This window comes from Phascolarctos cinereus, unplaced genomic scaffold, assembly GCF_003287225.1.
Source record: "Phascolarctos cinereus isolate Bilbo 61053 unplaced genomic scaffold, phaCin_HiC Scaffold_9;HRSCAF=440, whole genome shotgun sequence".
In the NCBI taxonomy this organism is placed as follows: Eukaryota; Metazoa; Chordata; class Mammalia; order Diprotodontia; family Phascolarctidae; genus Phascolarctos; species Phascolarctos cinereus.
The window spans coordinates 157131216-157147412 of NW_027556402.1; the positions used below are offsets into that span (position 1 = coordinate 157131216).

The 16197-nt window shown below is 33.7% G+C and overlaps 1 protein-coding gene across 1 annotated transcript in view; it reads left to right on the forward strand.

Annotated features, from left to right (window-relative positions):
- PDS5A (PDS5 cohesin associated factor A) overlaps positions 1 to 16197 on the forward strand; it is a 167383-nt gene that overhangs the window by 138357 nt on the left and 12829 nt on the right. The window contains 9 exon segments of the mRNA XM_020993352.1: positions 987 to 1110; positions 1421 to 1625; positions 2283 to 2397; positions 5917 to 6049; positions 6620 to 6739; positions 10247 to 10309; positions 10717 to 10862; positions 12092 to 12197; positions 15074 to 15429. Of these exon segments, the coding sequence (XP_020849011.1) occupies positions 987 to 1110; positions 1421 to 1625; positions 2283 to 2397; positions 5917 to 6049; positions 6620 to 6739; positions 10247 to 10309; positions 10717 to 10862; positions 12092 to 12197; positions 15074 to 15429 (1368 nt within the window).

Consider the following 16197-nt stretch of genomic DNA (forward strand, 5'->3'; position numbering starts at 1 on the left):
TAGAACACCACACCCTTTAAAAAAACACACACACACAATTGCTAAGACACAAAGGGTAACCTAGATATCATTAGTAAATAAGTTACAACTTAAATATATCGTTACAGTAATGACAGGTGTCCAAGAAGTTTTGTAGAAGATTATCCAGGAAATGTATGAAATGGAGGTGAGCCATGCTTGTAGTAAGAGCTAGATATAATAAATTGAAAGTTCAGCTATTGCAGTGGACACCGTGTAATGCAAAACTTTAGTGGATCAGTGAGGTGGTTCTTTTGTAGATAATTTATGGAAAGACATGGGCAAGAGTCACCCGTGAGAAAATATGCCTACAATGAAGTTTTCATTGACGACTACATCAATAAGATTGTGGTTCCATTTAAGTTTTTAAGGAAGAAAACATCATCAAGCCTAATACTTTGCTGCCCTTTCATATTTATTTAACTGCCATGTAACTGGATAGCTAAGAATAAGAACATTCCTAGTGAGGAACTAACATGTAGAAGACACAACAAATGTAATGAAGCATACTATCTCCCATGTTCATCAACAGTAACCATTTAGCGCAATTTATTCATGTGATTAAATATTGATACAGCAAATGCTGAAAGACAGGAGCTGGTGGTTCTATAAAAAGTAGATTGGAGGCTTTGGGAAGGAATTGCATTTTTGGCCAAGTTAGAGGTTATTCTAGCAGAAGAATACACTTGAAAAAACTAGAAACTGGATGTAAAAAGTCTACAGATTTGAAGCTCTTTACAGAAAACAGGTTTTCTTGGCTGTAGAGGAAGATCCAAGACAACATAACTAGAAGTGAAGTTAGTAGCAGGTGTCAACTAAAGCAAGGCCTGAACACCTCATGTCCTTCACATTGGATGAACAGCACTGGATGAGTTACTTTACAATAGAAATTTTCCACAAGGAAAAGTGCTTTAAAAGAAAAAATAGGTTTCTCATTTTTTATTTTTTTGTTCTTTATTCATTTATAGTAAATCTGATATGTCTCGTTTGCGACTGGCTGCTGGTAGTGCCATAATGAAGCTTGCCCAGGAGCCTTGTTACCATGAAATTATTACACCAGAACAGTTCCAGCTCTGTGCACTTGTAATTAATGTAAGTAACAATGAAATGACAGTATTAAGAAATAAATTACACAATTGAGTTGGAATGTATTACAAAAACTGATTATTGTATATTATAGCCTGACCCAATTAGACATTCCTACAAATAGCTGAAAAGTACATTTTCTTCCATTTGGTAAGTGAAAAGATAAATCACTTAAAGCTAATTTATCGTGATTGATCATTTTAACTCTAGAGAATTTTCTTTTAGCATTCAAATGCATTAGTATTTCATCCTAATTGGGTTTTTTTAATATGTTTGTGTGATTTTTTTGTTGTTGTTTGTTTTGATTTCCTTACAGGATGAGTGCTACCAAGTGAGGCAGATATTTGCTCAAAAGCTGCACAAGGCTCTTGTGAAGTTACTACTCCCATTGGAGTACATGGCAATCTTTGCCTTGTGTGCCAAAGATCCTGTGAAAGAGAGAAGAGCCCATGCCCGACAGTGTTTGCTGAAGAACATCAGCATACGAAGGGAGTACATTAAACAGAACCCCATGGCTACTGGTTAGTAATGACGCTAATGGCTATCTGAAGCATAATTTTTGAAGGCTTTATTTTCATTGTTTTAAAAATGTCAAGCTGCATTCTTTCTCTTTTTCACAGCATTTCATATTTGGTTTTTTTGGTCTCTTAGGATTGATTTTAATTAATTATTTTTTGTTTTCAACAATCTTACCAATTTAACAACATTTGGGGAGAAAAATTTATCTTACAATAGGCTTCAATATTTTCTGAAAATGTGCCATAATTTTAGATAGAGTGTACTTAAAACTACGCTTTATATTCCCTAAATATAACTAAAATTCTGACTACCAAATCTTAATTGTAACAACGCTATGTATATATACATAATTTTTTTTTAGCTTTTCATTTTCCTTTCATATAAATAATAAGGGTAGAGCTTGAAGTGTAGGACAAGAAGTCTAGAACCTACCTTTTTTTCATAACTATCCCACTAACCTGTTTTGAGACCTTGGAAAAATCTGTATAGGCATACTAGCGTTCATTTCCTTCACTACAAAATGGAAATAATATCTTCCCATTATTCTCCTTGACATGATATCATATCTAATCTGGAAATGAACACAGAAATGCTTAGGATTACAAAGAAAGAAGAGGTATATAAAAACAGCTTTTATAGTTTTATTATTTTCATTTTAGAAAAGCTCTTATCCCTGCTGCCTGAATATGTAGTTCCATATATGATTCACTTGCTGGCACATGACCCAGATTTTACAAAACCTCAAGATGTTGATCAACTTCGTGATATCAAAGAGTAAGTGCTATTCTCTTCAAGAATTCTAAGTTAAGAAAAAAAAGTCCTCAAAAAGATGTGACATGTTCCAAAGGTTGCCATTCTTTTACAGAGTCTTTTTATACTTTTATTTATTTACCAAAATATTAAAACCTTTAAAAGTTTGTATCAGCTTATCCAAAACAGTGGTTAATGGAAAGTACTTGTCATTCCCTACCAACTAGCTTCCTTACTGTTTTAAAATTAAAATAATTTGCTAATTTTAAATAAATTGGGTTTGTTGTGAGAATCAGATGAAAGAACGTATATAAAGCACTTTGAAAACCTTAAAGCCTTATATAAATGCAAGCTATTATTATCCTGAATTATTTATTTTTGGTCATTTGTGTTAGGAGTTTTTTCTGCCTCTCTGCTATTAAGCATACCAATTAGGATCACATATGATTTTTTTTCTTTTCTTTTTTGCTAGACAGTAGGGTTAAGTAACTTGCCCAGGGTCACACAGCTAGTAAGTGGCAAGTGTCTGGGGTCGGATTTGAACTCAGGTCCTCCTGACTCTAGGGCTGATGTTCTATCCACTGCACCACCTAGCTGCCCCCCCAATATGATTTTTGAAGCAGCTTTTTTTCCTTTTTTTCTTATTTCCAGTTTTTTCTTTTGAATTCTTTTCTTTAGACTTTTCTGTCTAGATACTTTGAAGTATCTACTTCTCACCCAGCACATAATTTCAGTTGCTTCAAGAAAATTATATCAATATACTTTTTCAAAATTATTGAATATTTAATTGTCATGATTCCCTACCCAGTTTTAGTTACCAAAATTATTTCAGCAGTCTCATCCTGATTAGGATCTTAACAAAAGGATTTGTTCTGTGAAGTTTGAATTTGGTCAGAAGGCTGCACTTGAGAACCTGGAAGCTACAGGTTCCCTACCTTTGAGTCACTTCCAATAATATCTATTTCTCTTGACCTTTTTAGAATGTCCCTGGAACCTTGAGCCTTTTTCTTATTCTCAGATCATACCTTATTGTCCTTAGTCATCTATGTGCATATCTGTAGCTGGGTTTTTTTTACTTTATTATTTATTATTAATATTTTCTTCTTTTTGTTAATTATTTTTAGTTTTCAACAATCACTTCCATAAGCTTTTAAGATTTAAATTTTCTCCCCCTCCCTCCACACTTCCCTCCCCAAGAGAGTGTGCAATCTGATATAAGCTCTACATACACATTCCTATTAAAAGAGCAAATAGTATGTTTCAATTTGCATTCAGACTCTCCATAGTTCATTCTCTGGATGTGGATAGCATTTTCCATCATGAGACTTTTGAAGGTGTCTTAGATCTCTGCATTGCTGAGAAGGGCTAAGTGTATCATACCTAGTCATCACACCACAACGTGGCTGTTACTGTGTACAGTGTTTTTTTTGGGGGGGGGGTTTGCTTTTTTGGTGAAGCAGTTGGGGTTAAATGACTTACCCAGGGTCATACAGCTAGTAAGTGTCAAGTGTTGGAGGCCGAATTTGGACTCAGGTCCTCCTGACTCCAAAGCCAGAGCTCTATCGATACACTGCGTCACCTAGGTGCCCCTTTTAATGCCTCTTTTTAATAGAGGGCATTGGAGAAGGTAATAGTTGCTGTACTTCAAAACTGGTAGAAGTTCAACTGATGGAGATAGAGAAAAAAAATTCCAGACATAGGGAACAGAGAGTAAAGGTGAGGAGGTGCTTTTGAGTTAAAAGCTCATATAATAACAATTGTGATTATAATTTATGTTTAATATTCAGTAGACAATGATTAATAAAGTTACATGTTTATATATATAAGCTATTTTCAGAAGCACCTATTATGTAACTACATGTCAGTAAATTATTTATTGAATACTTATCAGTACTGTTCCATGTAAGTTAGTTAACAATGTCTTTTTAAGGCAGTTATGGTTAAGTGACTTGCCCAGGGTCACACAGCTAGTAAGCACCAAGTGTTTGGTCCGAGGCCGGATTTGAACTCAGGTCCTCCTGACTTCAGGGTGGGTGCTCTATTCACTGTGCCACCTAGCTGCCCCCAACTTAGTGAAATTCTTAAGGAATCCTTAGTTTTCTAGCTAAGCTGAACATTTCAATTCTTTGTTTTAGGCTATTAGCTCCTCTTTGAAGACTCTAAACAAAATGCATTTGTTTCTCGAATAAAGATATTTGAAAAGGCACCAATAACATTTCCAGAGATGAGCTAATTATTTCTAAGTTTAAGATTTTAGGGTGAGAATTTAGCAGCATTATAGAGATTTGAAGCAAATAAAAACTAAGCTAAACTATTAAAGCTTTAGAGTTGGCTACTATTGCCATAGAAAAGGTAAGAGGTATGCTGTGGGTGACAGGTCATCAGAAAATTTTGATAACTGGAATATTTTAACTATATCTTCAGCTTTATCATTTTCATTTTCTACTTGAATATAAGCAATCAAGCATTTATTAAGCATCGACTACTCTGCCAGGTGCTGTAGTCCTGTAGATACAGTGGAATAAACAATCTCTACTCAAAAGGAGTTGACATTGTAATGAAGAGGACAAGTGTGTCTATAAATACATGCAGAATAAATACAAATTAATATAAAGTAGTTAAATACAAAGGTAATTTGAGAGGGAAGGCTCAAGCAATTTTTATCAGCAATGGCTTCATGTAATACGTTTTTTATGAGCTGCGTCTTACAGAAAGGGATTCTCCAAGGCACAGGTGAGAAGGGAATTATTAATAGGATAGATAATAGAGATGGAATGTAAGGAGCAGAGAGAAGGCCAGTTTAGCTAGATCATAGAGGGTGGGAGACGGTTGAGTCCAGTGAGGCTAGGAGCAGGTTATGAAGGTCTTTCAAAGGTAAACAGAGGAGTTTATATTTGCTTCTAGAGGACAGAGTTCATTGGCACCTGACATGGTCAGATATGCACTCAAGAAAAGTTATTTTGGCAAGAGTATGGTTTATCAACTGGAGATGGAAGAGACATATAGGAAGGAGAAAGATTAGGGGGCCCTTGTAATAATTTAAGTAAGAATTGATAAGGGCCTATATCAGAGAGAAATAATGAAAGTAGAAATGGCGGATTTTGCAAGTGATTCACTATACAGAGAGAGAGAGAAGAATTCAGGGTAATGCTAATGTTGCCAACCTGAGGCAGGGGACTAAAAAAATGGTGATGCCTTTTATAGAGTAGTTTGGAAGAATGGATGAGTGTGGGGGAAAGGATGATAAGTTCTACTTTTTTTTGAACAATATCATATTCAGAAAATTATTTTTCCCTTGTTTTTTTTACTTAGTAAAAATTTTATGTATTTTCTTATATTCAAGAATTAGGTGTGTTTTCTAAAATAATCTCTCTCTGACTTATACAAAAAAGGTAAGTGGGAAATTAGATCTCAATCTGCGGAATTTTGTCATAATATGTTTCAATTAAGGCTGTATGGGCACAGTGCCTCTGATGTGTGTATGTGTGTATCAATCCATGTCAACCTACATCTTACATGTGTATATATGTAAAATTATTCAAGGTGCCTGTGGTTCATGCTTGAAGTTTTAATGACAAAGAATGAGAATAACAGCCATGCCTTTATGAAGAAGATGGCAGAAAACATCAAGTTAACCAGAGATGCCCAGTCTCCTGATGAGCCTAAGACTAATGAAGTATGATCTGTTGGGTGCTTTATTATTTTACAAAGAGAGACCATTCTGTTTTTCTGTGGCCACTGACTCATCTTTTTCCTTTCAATTAAATCAACAACTCTGATTTGGAGAATGTGATTGAAAGCTAGGATGGCGGGTTTTCTTGCTTTACTTGATTTATTGTAGCTTTACTGGATTCCTTAGTGCTGTGGGGAAGAAAAACAAAGTATTCTCTTTATTTCAGGGGAAGCACTAGGTTAAATACCACCTCATAAGTGTGAGGCCCCAAATCTTTGGTAAGAACACAGATCAATCAGATATAGCTTTCTTGTCTTCAGTGGCTTATAGACATCAATTATAAGCTATAAAAATGGCGATTATTATAAATTATAAGACAGCATTTAAACATACTAGAAGACTACTTCAGAAAGAAAATATGCTAACGTAGCAACAAAAACTATTTTAGGCCTTATATGTTCAATCAGTAACTACGTAAGTTTAATATGAATTGTTACTTATTGTTATTGGGGTGGTACTGGTATATTTTGTACTCTCATGAAAATCTTTTTACGTGGTTTTTTTTTCCCTCAGAAACTTTACACAGTGTGCGATGTTGCACTTTGTGTTATAAACAGTAAAAGTGCTTTATGCAATGCAGACTCACCAAAGGACCCGGTCCTCCCAACCAAATTTTTCACTCAGCCTGAAAAAGTAAGTTCTTCCTACCTACTGAATTGACTTAAATTTAACTTAGTTTCAACTCACTTCTCTTGCACTAGGGATCAGAAGTTAGACTAAAAGCTTTCAGAGGAATTTCCTTTTAAAATTAATCCATGGGCAGATTTTTTTTTCTCTGTGGCATTTCTTGCAAAGCATGTTGATATGCCACACAGTTTGAAAAGATAAGAGTTGAGATTAATTCAGAGTAAGAAATAGATGTTTTTGATGAGAGACTTGTTTTTTTTCCCTAAAGTGTAAATTTGGGGGCTGAGGCAGTTGGGGTTAAGTGACTTGCCCAGAGTCACACAACTTGGAAGTGTGAAGTGTCTGAGGTCACATTTGAACCCCTGACTCCAAGGCCAGTGCTTTATCCACTGCGCCATCTAGCTGTCCCTAAAGTGTAAATCTTACAGGATGGCTTTTATACTTTTCATATTCTGTTGAATTGTCCAGCTATAGTTGACTAATATTTTTGCTGCCAAGAAAGAGAAATAAAAAGAAAATAGCAATATACTAATGAAATAAAACATTAATTCATAATATCCCACCACTATAATAGAATTAATGTTCTTTATGTGTAAAATTTTCAGATGACTGAAGATTATCCCATTTACATGCCAAAGTTTTTTTTTCCAGTTTTATTGATAGATTTTGTTTTTACATTACACACATTTGCAGATTACTACACTTCATGAAGTCTCCTGTAACAAAGTAAAATTTTTAATTAAAACTAATAATACAGTGATCTCAGTTGAAAGCCCATGCCACATTTCACATCTCTACAACCCCCCTGCTTACCTCTCTGTTTTTAAAAAATTAACTGAAATTTTTGTAGTCTCCCTCCCATTATCCATCTCATTAGGGGGGGAAGATAAATTTCTTATAACAAATACACAGTCAAGCGAAGTATATTTCTTCAATGGCTGATACAAAAATATGTCTCAGTTCTGCACCCTAAATGTATCACCTCTCTATAATAAATAGTATGTTTCATCATCAGTACTCTGGAATTATGAATAGCTTGTATTGATCATAGTTCTTACAGCTGTTGCTGTAAGAGTTATAAAAGTTGCCTTTACAATGTTGTTGTTATTGTATAAATTGTTTTTCTGATTTTGCTCATTTCATTTTTAATCAGCTTATAAAAATCTTAAAATGTTTTCATTTTTAGAATACTGATATTATAGTATAAATAATTCTATTTCTGCTTACTTCACTTTGTATCAGTTTATGTTTTTCCATATCTTATCTATTTCTTATAGCACAATAGTATTCCATCACATTCATGTGCCACTTGATAGGCATCGCCTTAGTTTCCATTTTTTTGCTACTACAAAAAAAAAATGCTTATAAATAATTGCATACATATAGGACCTTTTCCAACTTCTTTTCTTTCTTTTGAGTATAGACCTAACAATGATATAGCTGGGTCCAACAGTACAGATACTATTTAGTAACTTTTTGTGAATTTTAATTCCAAATCACTTTCTAGACTGGTTCTGCCCATTCACAGATACAAAGCTTTTTTTTTTTTAATTTATTTATTTCACTTCAGTTGGAAAAGATTTTTAATTATGCTCTTCCTTGATTTCTTAACAGAAGATATAGCATATTGTAATATTTCATTAAGAACACAGGGTTCTCAATACGAAAATCAATCATTGTTCACTGATACCATAACATAGCAGTGACTTCAAGCCTATAAATTATACCATGCTGTTTCCCCCTCCACGAGGTTACCTCAGACTCTTGCCCTTTTTTTAGTTCTGGTTAAAGTTTTTTCTGTGTTGTTCCCTGTCAGCTCTGTGAGTACTTGCTTTCAGCATGCCTCGCTCCACAGCGCCCAAACAAGCTTTTAACTTGCTGCTTCCAGTCTGTGGATTGGAAAGCCAGATAAACAAGTGTGTTGTGTTTGAGTTAAGATTAGACCTAAGTCTCTTGGGAAGGTCTTCCATGTCTTTTTTCCCTTTACTTTAAACTTTAGTTCAGGTTACCCTTTTTTTTTTGTTTTTTAAATTTCCGTGGCCATTTCTCCCTCTCCTCTTTTTTCTTCATTCTTACTTGCAGATGGTTAAAGTTGCTAGATAAAGATGAGTGAGATGTTTATTCTGCTGACATTTTAACTTAGTCTTCTATTTCTCTACATTTCTCCATGATATTAAACTGAGAAAGTGTTAGCATAAAACCAAATTTGATTTCTTTTTAATAGTTTTTAGATGGCATTCAAAGACCTTCAGTTTTCTGGTGCATAGCATTCATTTGTTTTCTTTGTTGAAAAATACCAGCATTTAACAAGAACAATATAATTTGGTAATTATAAAGTATTACACTACAGTTGAATACTTGATATAAATTAGTAACATTTTATAGCAAAATAAAGCAAGTGTGTCACTTAAAATAGATTGGTTTCTTAGACTAAATATTTTCCTTAAGGGCAAAATTGATGATAGCCAATGGGATGTTCACACAATAAGCAAAAAAGAAAGAAGACTTTATAGTAAAAAGTAAAGAAAGACTACAAAGGATTACAGTGGTTATAAGAGGAGGTTGTAGAAAGCAAAAAGTTTTTAAGTGCTGAGAAAACATTAAGAAAGAATGGTGAGGGTATTAACTTTAGGGAAGACATCTTGGAGGAAGTAATTCTTGAAAGTCTTTTTTTTTCTATTAATTTATTTTGTTTTATCAGCAATCACTTCCATAAGCTTTTGAGTTTTAAATTTTTCTCCCCCTGCCTCCCCAAAACGGCATGCAATCTGATATAGGCTATACATATACATTCCTATTAAACATATTTTCACATGAGTGACATTGTAAGGAAGAATTAGAACCAATAGGAGGAACCACCAAAAAGAGGAAACAAAACAAAACAGAAGGGGGGGGGGCAAATAGTATGCTTCAATCTGCATTCAAACTCCATAGTTCTTTCTCTGGATGTGGATAGCATATTCCATCATGAATCTTTTGGAATTGTCTTAGATCCTTGCATTGCTGAGAAAGGCTAAGTCTGTCAACATTAGTCATCACACAACGTGGCTGTTACTGTATACAACGTTCTCATGGTTCTGCTCACTTCACTCAGCATCAGTCCATACAAGTCATTCCAGGTTTTTCTGAAGTCTGCCTTCTCATCGTTTCTTATTGCACAAGAGTATTCCATTATATTCCTATACCACAACTTGTTTAGCCATTTTGAAACAGTCTTGAAGGCCATTATGGATACAGATTTGTGAAGGGTTAGAAAATAAGAAAGAAAATATTGTAAAGGTATTTAGGAAATTCTGACAATTATAAATATAAATCATCAAGTTCCACAGATCGCTACCATAATTTGAGGCATATAGTAAATGCTTGTTGATGATTTAGGTCATTTATATAATGTATGTTAGGTCTCTTAGCAAAAAATATAATTAACTGGCAAAATAAAGTTTTAATAAAAGGCTAACAACAAAATTAATTGATTAAAGTAGATATTAACTTTTATTACTGTTTTTTTAATAGGATTTCTGTAATGACAGGAGTTATATTTCTGAAGAGACAAGAGTTCTCCTATTAACAGGAAAGGTATTTTCAGATTATATTAGTTCTTTGTTTCTCAAATATCTAACATATTTACTGTCCCTACAAAGTACCTGAAAGTATATTTGTAAATGTCAAGGTGGAATTTAAAATTCTAATACTGAGCATCATTTTATGATAATGTAAGAATGAAAATTGGACTGTTAGAATAAGTTAAATTTTCATAGTTGACAGCAATGTTTATATAGCTTCAACTTGTTTATTACAGCAACAGTAATTTTTTTTTCATGGTTACCCACTTTACTCAAGTATAACAGAAAATTATAGTTTTTTCAGAATTATTGATTACATTTATTCTAAAGTAGAAATAATCATTTGACTTTTTAAAGTATTATCTGAACACATATCTATTCTTTTTAGTAAAATAATATGTATTTGTTTGTACATTTTAGCCAAAACCTGCTGGAGTACTAGGTGCTGTAAACAAGCCTTTATCAGCAACAGGAAGGAAACCATATGTCAGAAGCACAGGAACAGAGCCTGGAAGCAATATTAATGTAAACTCAGAGCTGAACCCCTCAACAGGAAATCGATCAAGGCAATTTCCTCCTAATTATTTTGTTTCTTCCGTTGACTTTTTTCATCTCTTGATTTATTCTGAGAGCACTATATTAAATAATGTTCTTTTGCCTTCAGGAAACGTGCTTGTGTGAAATAGTAATAAAGGGGGAGAAACAGCATAGATGCTACTTTTATACAGTGTATACAGTGTGAAACATTTATATGTAATGAAGGCATTGTCTCTAACAGAAAATGAGTAGAAACTTGATTTCAGATGTATCAGTCTCAGGTAATTGAACTTCACAACAGTAATTATAATGTTCATAGTGTATAAGATCAATCAAAAGAGCATGTATTCAGTGCATAGATTCCTAAAAATGTCATTGTTTGCATTGAGATCATCTATCCCCATTTATTTTATAAGAATGCTAAATCTGGTTACATTATAAAGTACATAAGATAACTTTCTTTCTATTGAAACATTAACTTAAGTGTAAAAGAAAAATATAGATTAAAAAAGCTAGGGATTAAATGATACACTTATTGTATGTATAAAAATACTTAACCCTAAAGTAAATGTTGATAATACTACTCACTTTTTAAATGCTGAGTTTGAGTTTCCATTGAAAATGCTTAACACAATAGTAACAGGCTAAGATGTATACCTTTTAATGCTTTTGTTCGTAAATATGAGTACTTTATCAGATAGGATATCTCCTTCTTTTGGGTGATAAAACAAATAGTTGTTTTTTTAAGATACAAAACCTGGATTTTGGAAATGTCTTTTCATTAATACTTTTTGTCTTATAATTTTTATCTAGTCATTATTATCTAGCCCTTGGTACAATGCCTGGTACATAGTAAACCCTTAATAAATGTTTGCTGATTTTTTTATTATTAGAAATTTTGAGATATTCATGTTTATGCCTTTTGAGGTGAAACAAAATATGAATCTTTTGCTCACTGTAGTCTAAAGTACATTGGACTGAAAATCAGACTACTGGGATTATAGTTCCAACTTTGGCGCTAAGGAGTCACTTAACACCTTTGGGTTTCCACATCCTTATTTGTAAAACGCCAGGGGTCACACTGTGTGATTTCTGAAATCTTCAGACTCCAAAATTCTGTGTCTGAATTTTTGTTTGCTAATATAATGTGTTAAAATATATGTTAGACCATTGATAGTAATATTTTTTTAGTATCTGCACTGCTCACTTTGCTCTACTTATATGTGGTAAAGTTTTCTTAGTTAATTCTCTTTAACAGGGAACCAAATTCAGAAGCTTCAGAAACGGGAGTTAGTGAAAATGAGGAGAACCCTGTGAGGATCATCTCAGTCACACCAGTAAAGGCTGAGCCTGTAAAAAACAAGGTAACCATGTATCCATTTGTCACTCTCTTCTGAAGAATTTTAGTGCAGACCTAGGCACAGGATCCATTGTCACACTATGTGAAAGTTGCTAGTAAAGATTTCCCACTTCATTAGTGTTGGGGCAGTTCCCCAGCTACTCCTCTTCCCTAGTTCCCCACAAGAAGTAAGAGCAGCTAACTGTTGCCTCATTTTTCTTATTTAATTTTTAATTTTTTTTTTTTAGGCAATTGGGGTTAAGTGATTGGCCCAGGGTCACACAGCTTGTATCATGACAAATATTTGGTCTGAGGCCACATTTGAACTCAGGTCCTCCTGATTTCAGGGCCAGTGCTCTATCCACTGTGCTACCTAACTGCCCCTCTATTGCCTCATTTTTGAAAGTTTTCTAGCTAAACCCCAGCTTCTTGGGTGCAGTTTTGGAATTCTTATTTTGTTTTTTGTTCAAAGTCACTTTTTTTTGCCTACTTTTCAAATTTGTCTGTTTTTTGTTTTTCTTTGTTTTAACAGCTAAATACTTCAGACTATTATGCCTGTTTTACAAGAGTAGCAAAGTGAATACAGTTTTCCTTATACACTGTAAGCAGAAACAGACACTTCCTGTAGGTATCCAACTAAACATTGTCAATACGAAATAGAAAGGTGATGTAAATACATGAAGAGTAAATGACACATTTTTAGCAGTCATGAGAATATATTACAGCTCCTGCTTCTTTGAATTCATTTTAAGCATAGTAAAAATTTTTTCAGCCCTTCATTTTTATTCTGTAATAAAAAAGAATAATCAAAATCTGTTAAGCACAGTTATAGACTAAGAAAACCGAGAATCCAAAAGAAATAGGCAAATACCTTCAAAAATACCCAAACTGACAGAAGACCAGATAGAGATCTTAAATTACCCATTCTCAGAAAAGGAAATAGAACTAACTATAAAACAACTGCCAAAAAAAAAGTGAATCCTAATGGATTCATAGGAGAATTCTGTCAAAGAACAGTTGGTATTCATACTACACAAATTATTCTTAAATTGAGAAAGCACCCTACCAGAATCCTTTTGTAAGATAGAGACCTAACACCTAAACCAAGGAAAGATAAAACACCGACCAGTGTCATTAGTCAATATCAATTCAAATTTTAAACAAAATGCTGTCCAACTAACTTAGTATAGTTTGCACTTGGAATCAGTGCCAGCTGAGTTTGAAATATTTCTCATCTATTTGCTAGCCATGTGACCAAGCATACCACTTAGCCTCAGACATCTATATTTTAAGTTCTCTTGCTCTAAAAAATGCCCTCTGACTTGTGAATTTCAGAATTTTGAATCCCATAGTTTTGGAGAGGAAAATCAACTATTTAGAGAATTTAAAATTAATATAAAGTTCTAATAGGTCTTATCTATAAAACTGGGGCTTTATTGAAATTTTGTATTTTATACTTTGGGGTTTTTTAAATAGATTTGAAAAGCATTATTCAGAAAGTCTACCTTGACAAAGACTTTTTAAACCATTGTCATAAAAAAAGTTTCAATTTATTTCATTATTTAAACCACAAGCATAAATAAATTTAAAATTCAAAAAAAAGTTATGCATTTCAGTGAGAAAATAGGATTCAACTTACACATAACACCTCAGAATACACCTTTAATGTAAAATTCTGTATCACTTGCTTCCCATACAATAATCCTCCCCCTGAAAAAAAATACTGGACTAGAAATCACATCTAAGTTGTAGTCCTGAGTATGCCATTAACCTCAAAAGAGCCATTTATGTAAAATGAGTAGATCAGAACTATTTAAGCCCCATAGACCAATGATGATTCATCTTCTTTCAGCTACAGAATTCTGTGATTGTAAAAATACCATTATATCTTGCTTTTTATATGTTACAAGTATTCCCCTTCAATTGTTTGTAAGCAAAATTTTATAAACTGGATATTTTTTAATTCACCTGATTTTTAAATATTATATTTTTGATTTATCTTCATTTCCTATTGATCTTTAGTTTACTGTTGTTTCTAATCAAGCTTTTCAGTGCTGTATATCTAACTACAATACTGTGTCAGAGTGTTTTTAACAACCATTTAAATGAATTACTGAATTTTCACGTTTAAATGATTCTTATAGTGAATCTTATAAAATTGTGATTCAGTTACCTTCTTCATTTATCAATTTTTAAACTGAATTTTTTTTTACTGGCACATCTGTGAGCAGAACACACAGACATAGGAAACAGCTCATCTATTTAGTACATTTCAGTTCATGGATGAAATAGTGAAGTAGGTGCCTGTATTGCATTGCACATATGCCACGTGTGCAGAAATTGACAAAGTCCAGATTCATAGATGGAATACTGTGTTGTGTGAGGAATCTTCTAGAGCTCATCAGCAACATTTTCAGTGTTCTATATGTTTTGTATTGTTGGGTTTTTGGTTTTTTTACAATTTTACCATTTTCAGTCAGTGCTAAATAATTGTTCATGTTTTTAAGAGTGAAAGGGGTACCTGATAGAACAATGATATACTGGTAATTTTCAGCTATAATTATCTTAATTGGTCTGATATTGGTATCATTCATCTTTATCTTTTCAGAACCAGGGTCCATAAGATTTAACAAATTCTATTCTTATATAATAAGATAAAATGTTATACCTGAGGGGAAAAAAGTCAGTACATTTTACTTTGAATACATTGTACTTAGGACTCCTACTGCAGGTAGAGTCATTTTTATGGAAAAATGTGATTTTCCATTTCTTCTTCCTACCCACCGATCCCCACTATTTTCTTCATCTGCTTTAAAATTTTCTTTTCAATAGCTTTCAGATATGGATGATTACTACGTGACAAATGTATATGTTCACTGGATTTTATTTGGACTCTTGTAGGAGATTAACTCTGATCAGGCTACTCAGGGAAACATTAGTGCTGACCGAGGAAAGAAGAGGACAGCAACAGCATCTGGAGCAGAGAATATCCAGCAGAAAACTGAAGAGAAGAAGGCAGATGAGACAGGACCACCTGCCCCTCCCAAGGCCAGACGAGGACGTCGGCCCAAGTCCGAATCTCAGGGCAGTGCAACAAAAAATGAGGAAGCCAATAAATCAGCTGGGAGGGGAAGAAAGAGGGCCGCAGTTGGTCAGGAGAGCCCAGGGGGGCCGGAGGCAGGCAACGCCAAAGCACCCAAACTACAAGACGTAGCCAAAAAAGCAGCACCAGCAGAGAGGCAAATTGATTTACAAAGGTAAAATAAAGTAGCTTCTCTCCAAACCTTGAATTGTAAAAACGTATTTTTAAAAAAAAATTTTTAGTATTCTAAAGTTGTTAGCACATACAAATCAACTTGTGAATAACTCCTTTGGTGTGGTACTTTTGTAGAAGAAATAGAAAAAGAAAAAAACTCAGAAAACAACCTACTAGCCTTTTTCTTTCTGTACTGTTGTGATTTCATCCCATTAATTAAGATTTTAAGGTCTTGATTCTCAGATGTCAGGTAAGCAAACAACAGGTGTTTTAGTTACTTCTTGTGTGCTGGGCACTATGGCAGGCACTGGAGATACAAAAAGGAGCTTCTTCTCTCTTGCATCAATCCTGGTGAAGTATTTTGGTTGTCAGGCATTACCTTTTGTCAGCAAGGGAGAGTTATGGCAGTTCTGTTCACTCCTGACTTGTACTTTTTAAATCTTTTGGTTTTTCAGAGACCATGACTCATTCAACAGGGCTTCTAGCAAAATATATATTGTTCATAGCGATATTGAGAATTAGCATTGTGTCAGGAGTTTCCTAATTTGCATCTTTATTGGGACTTTAATCAAATATAAATGTCTACCAGGAATATGCTGCTTGTTTGACAATTAAGTTCAATACTAAACATTATATGCACAACATTTTACCTAAAGCACAGTAAGGCATTATAAAACTATTCACACATTCTGCAGTAGTTTTTAGCTTTCTCACTGAAAATTTATGGAAACTGGTATTGAGAGATTTTAAAGTGAGTATACTTGAAAAT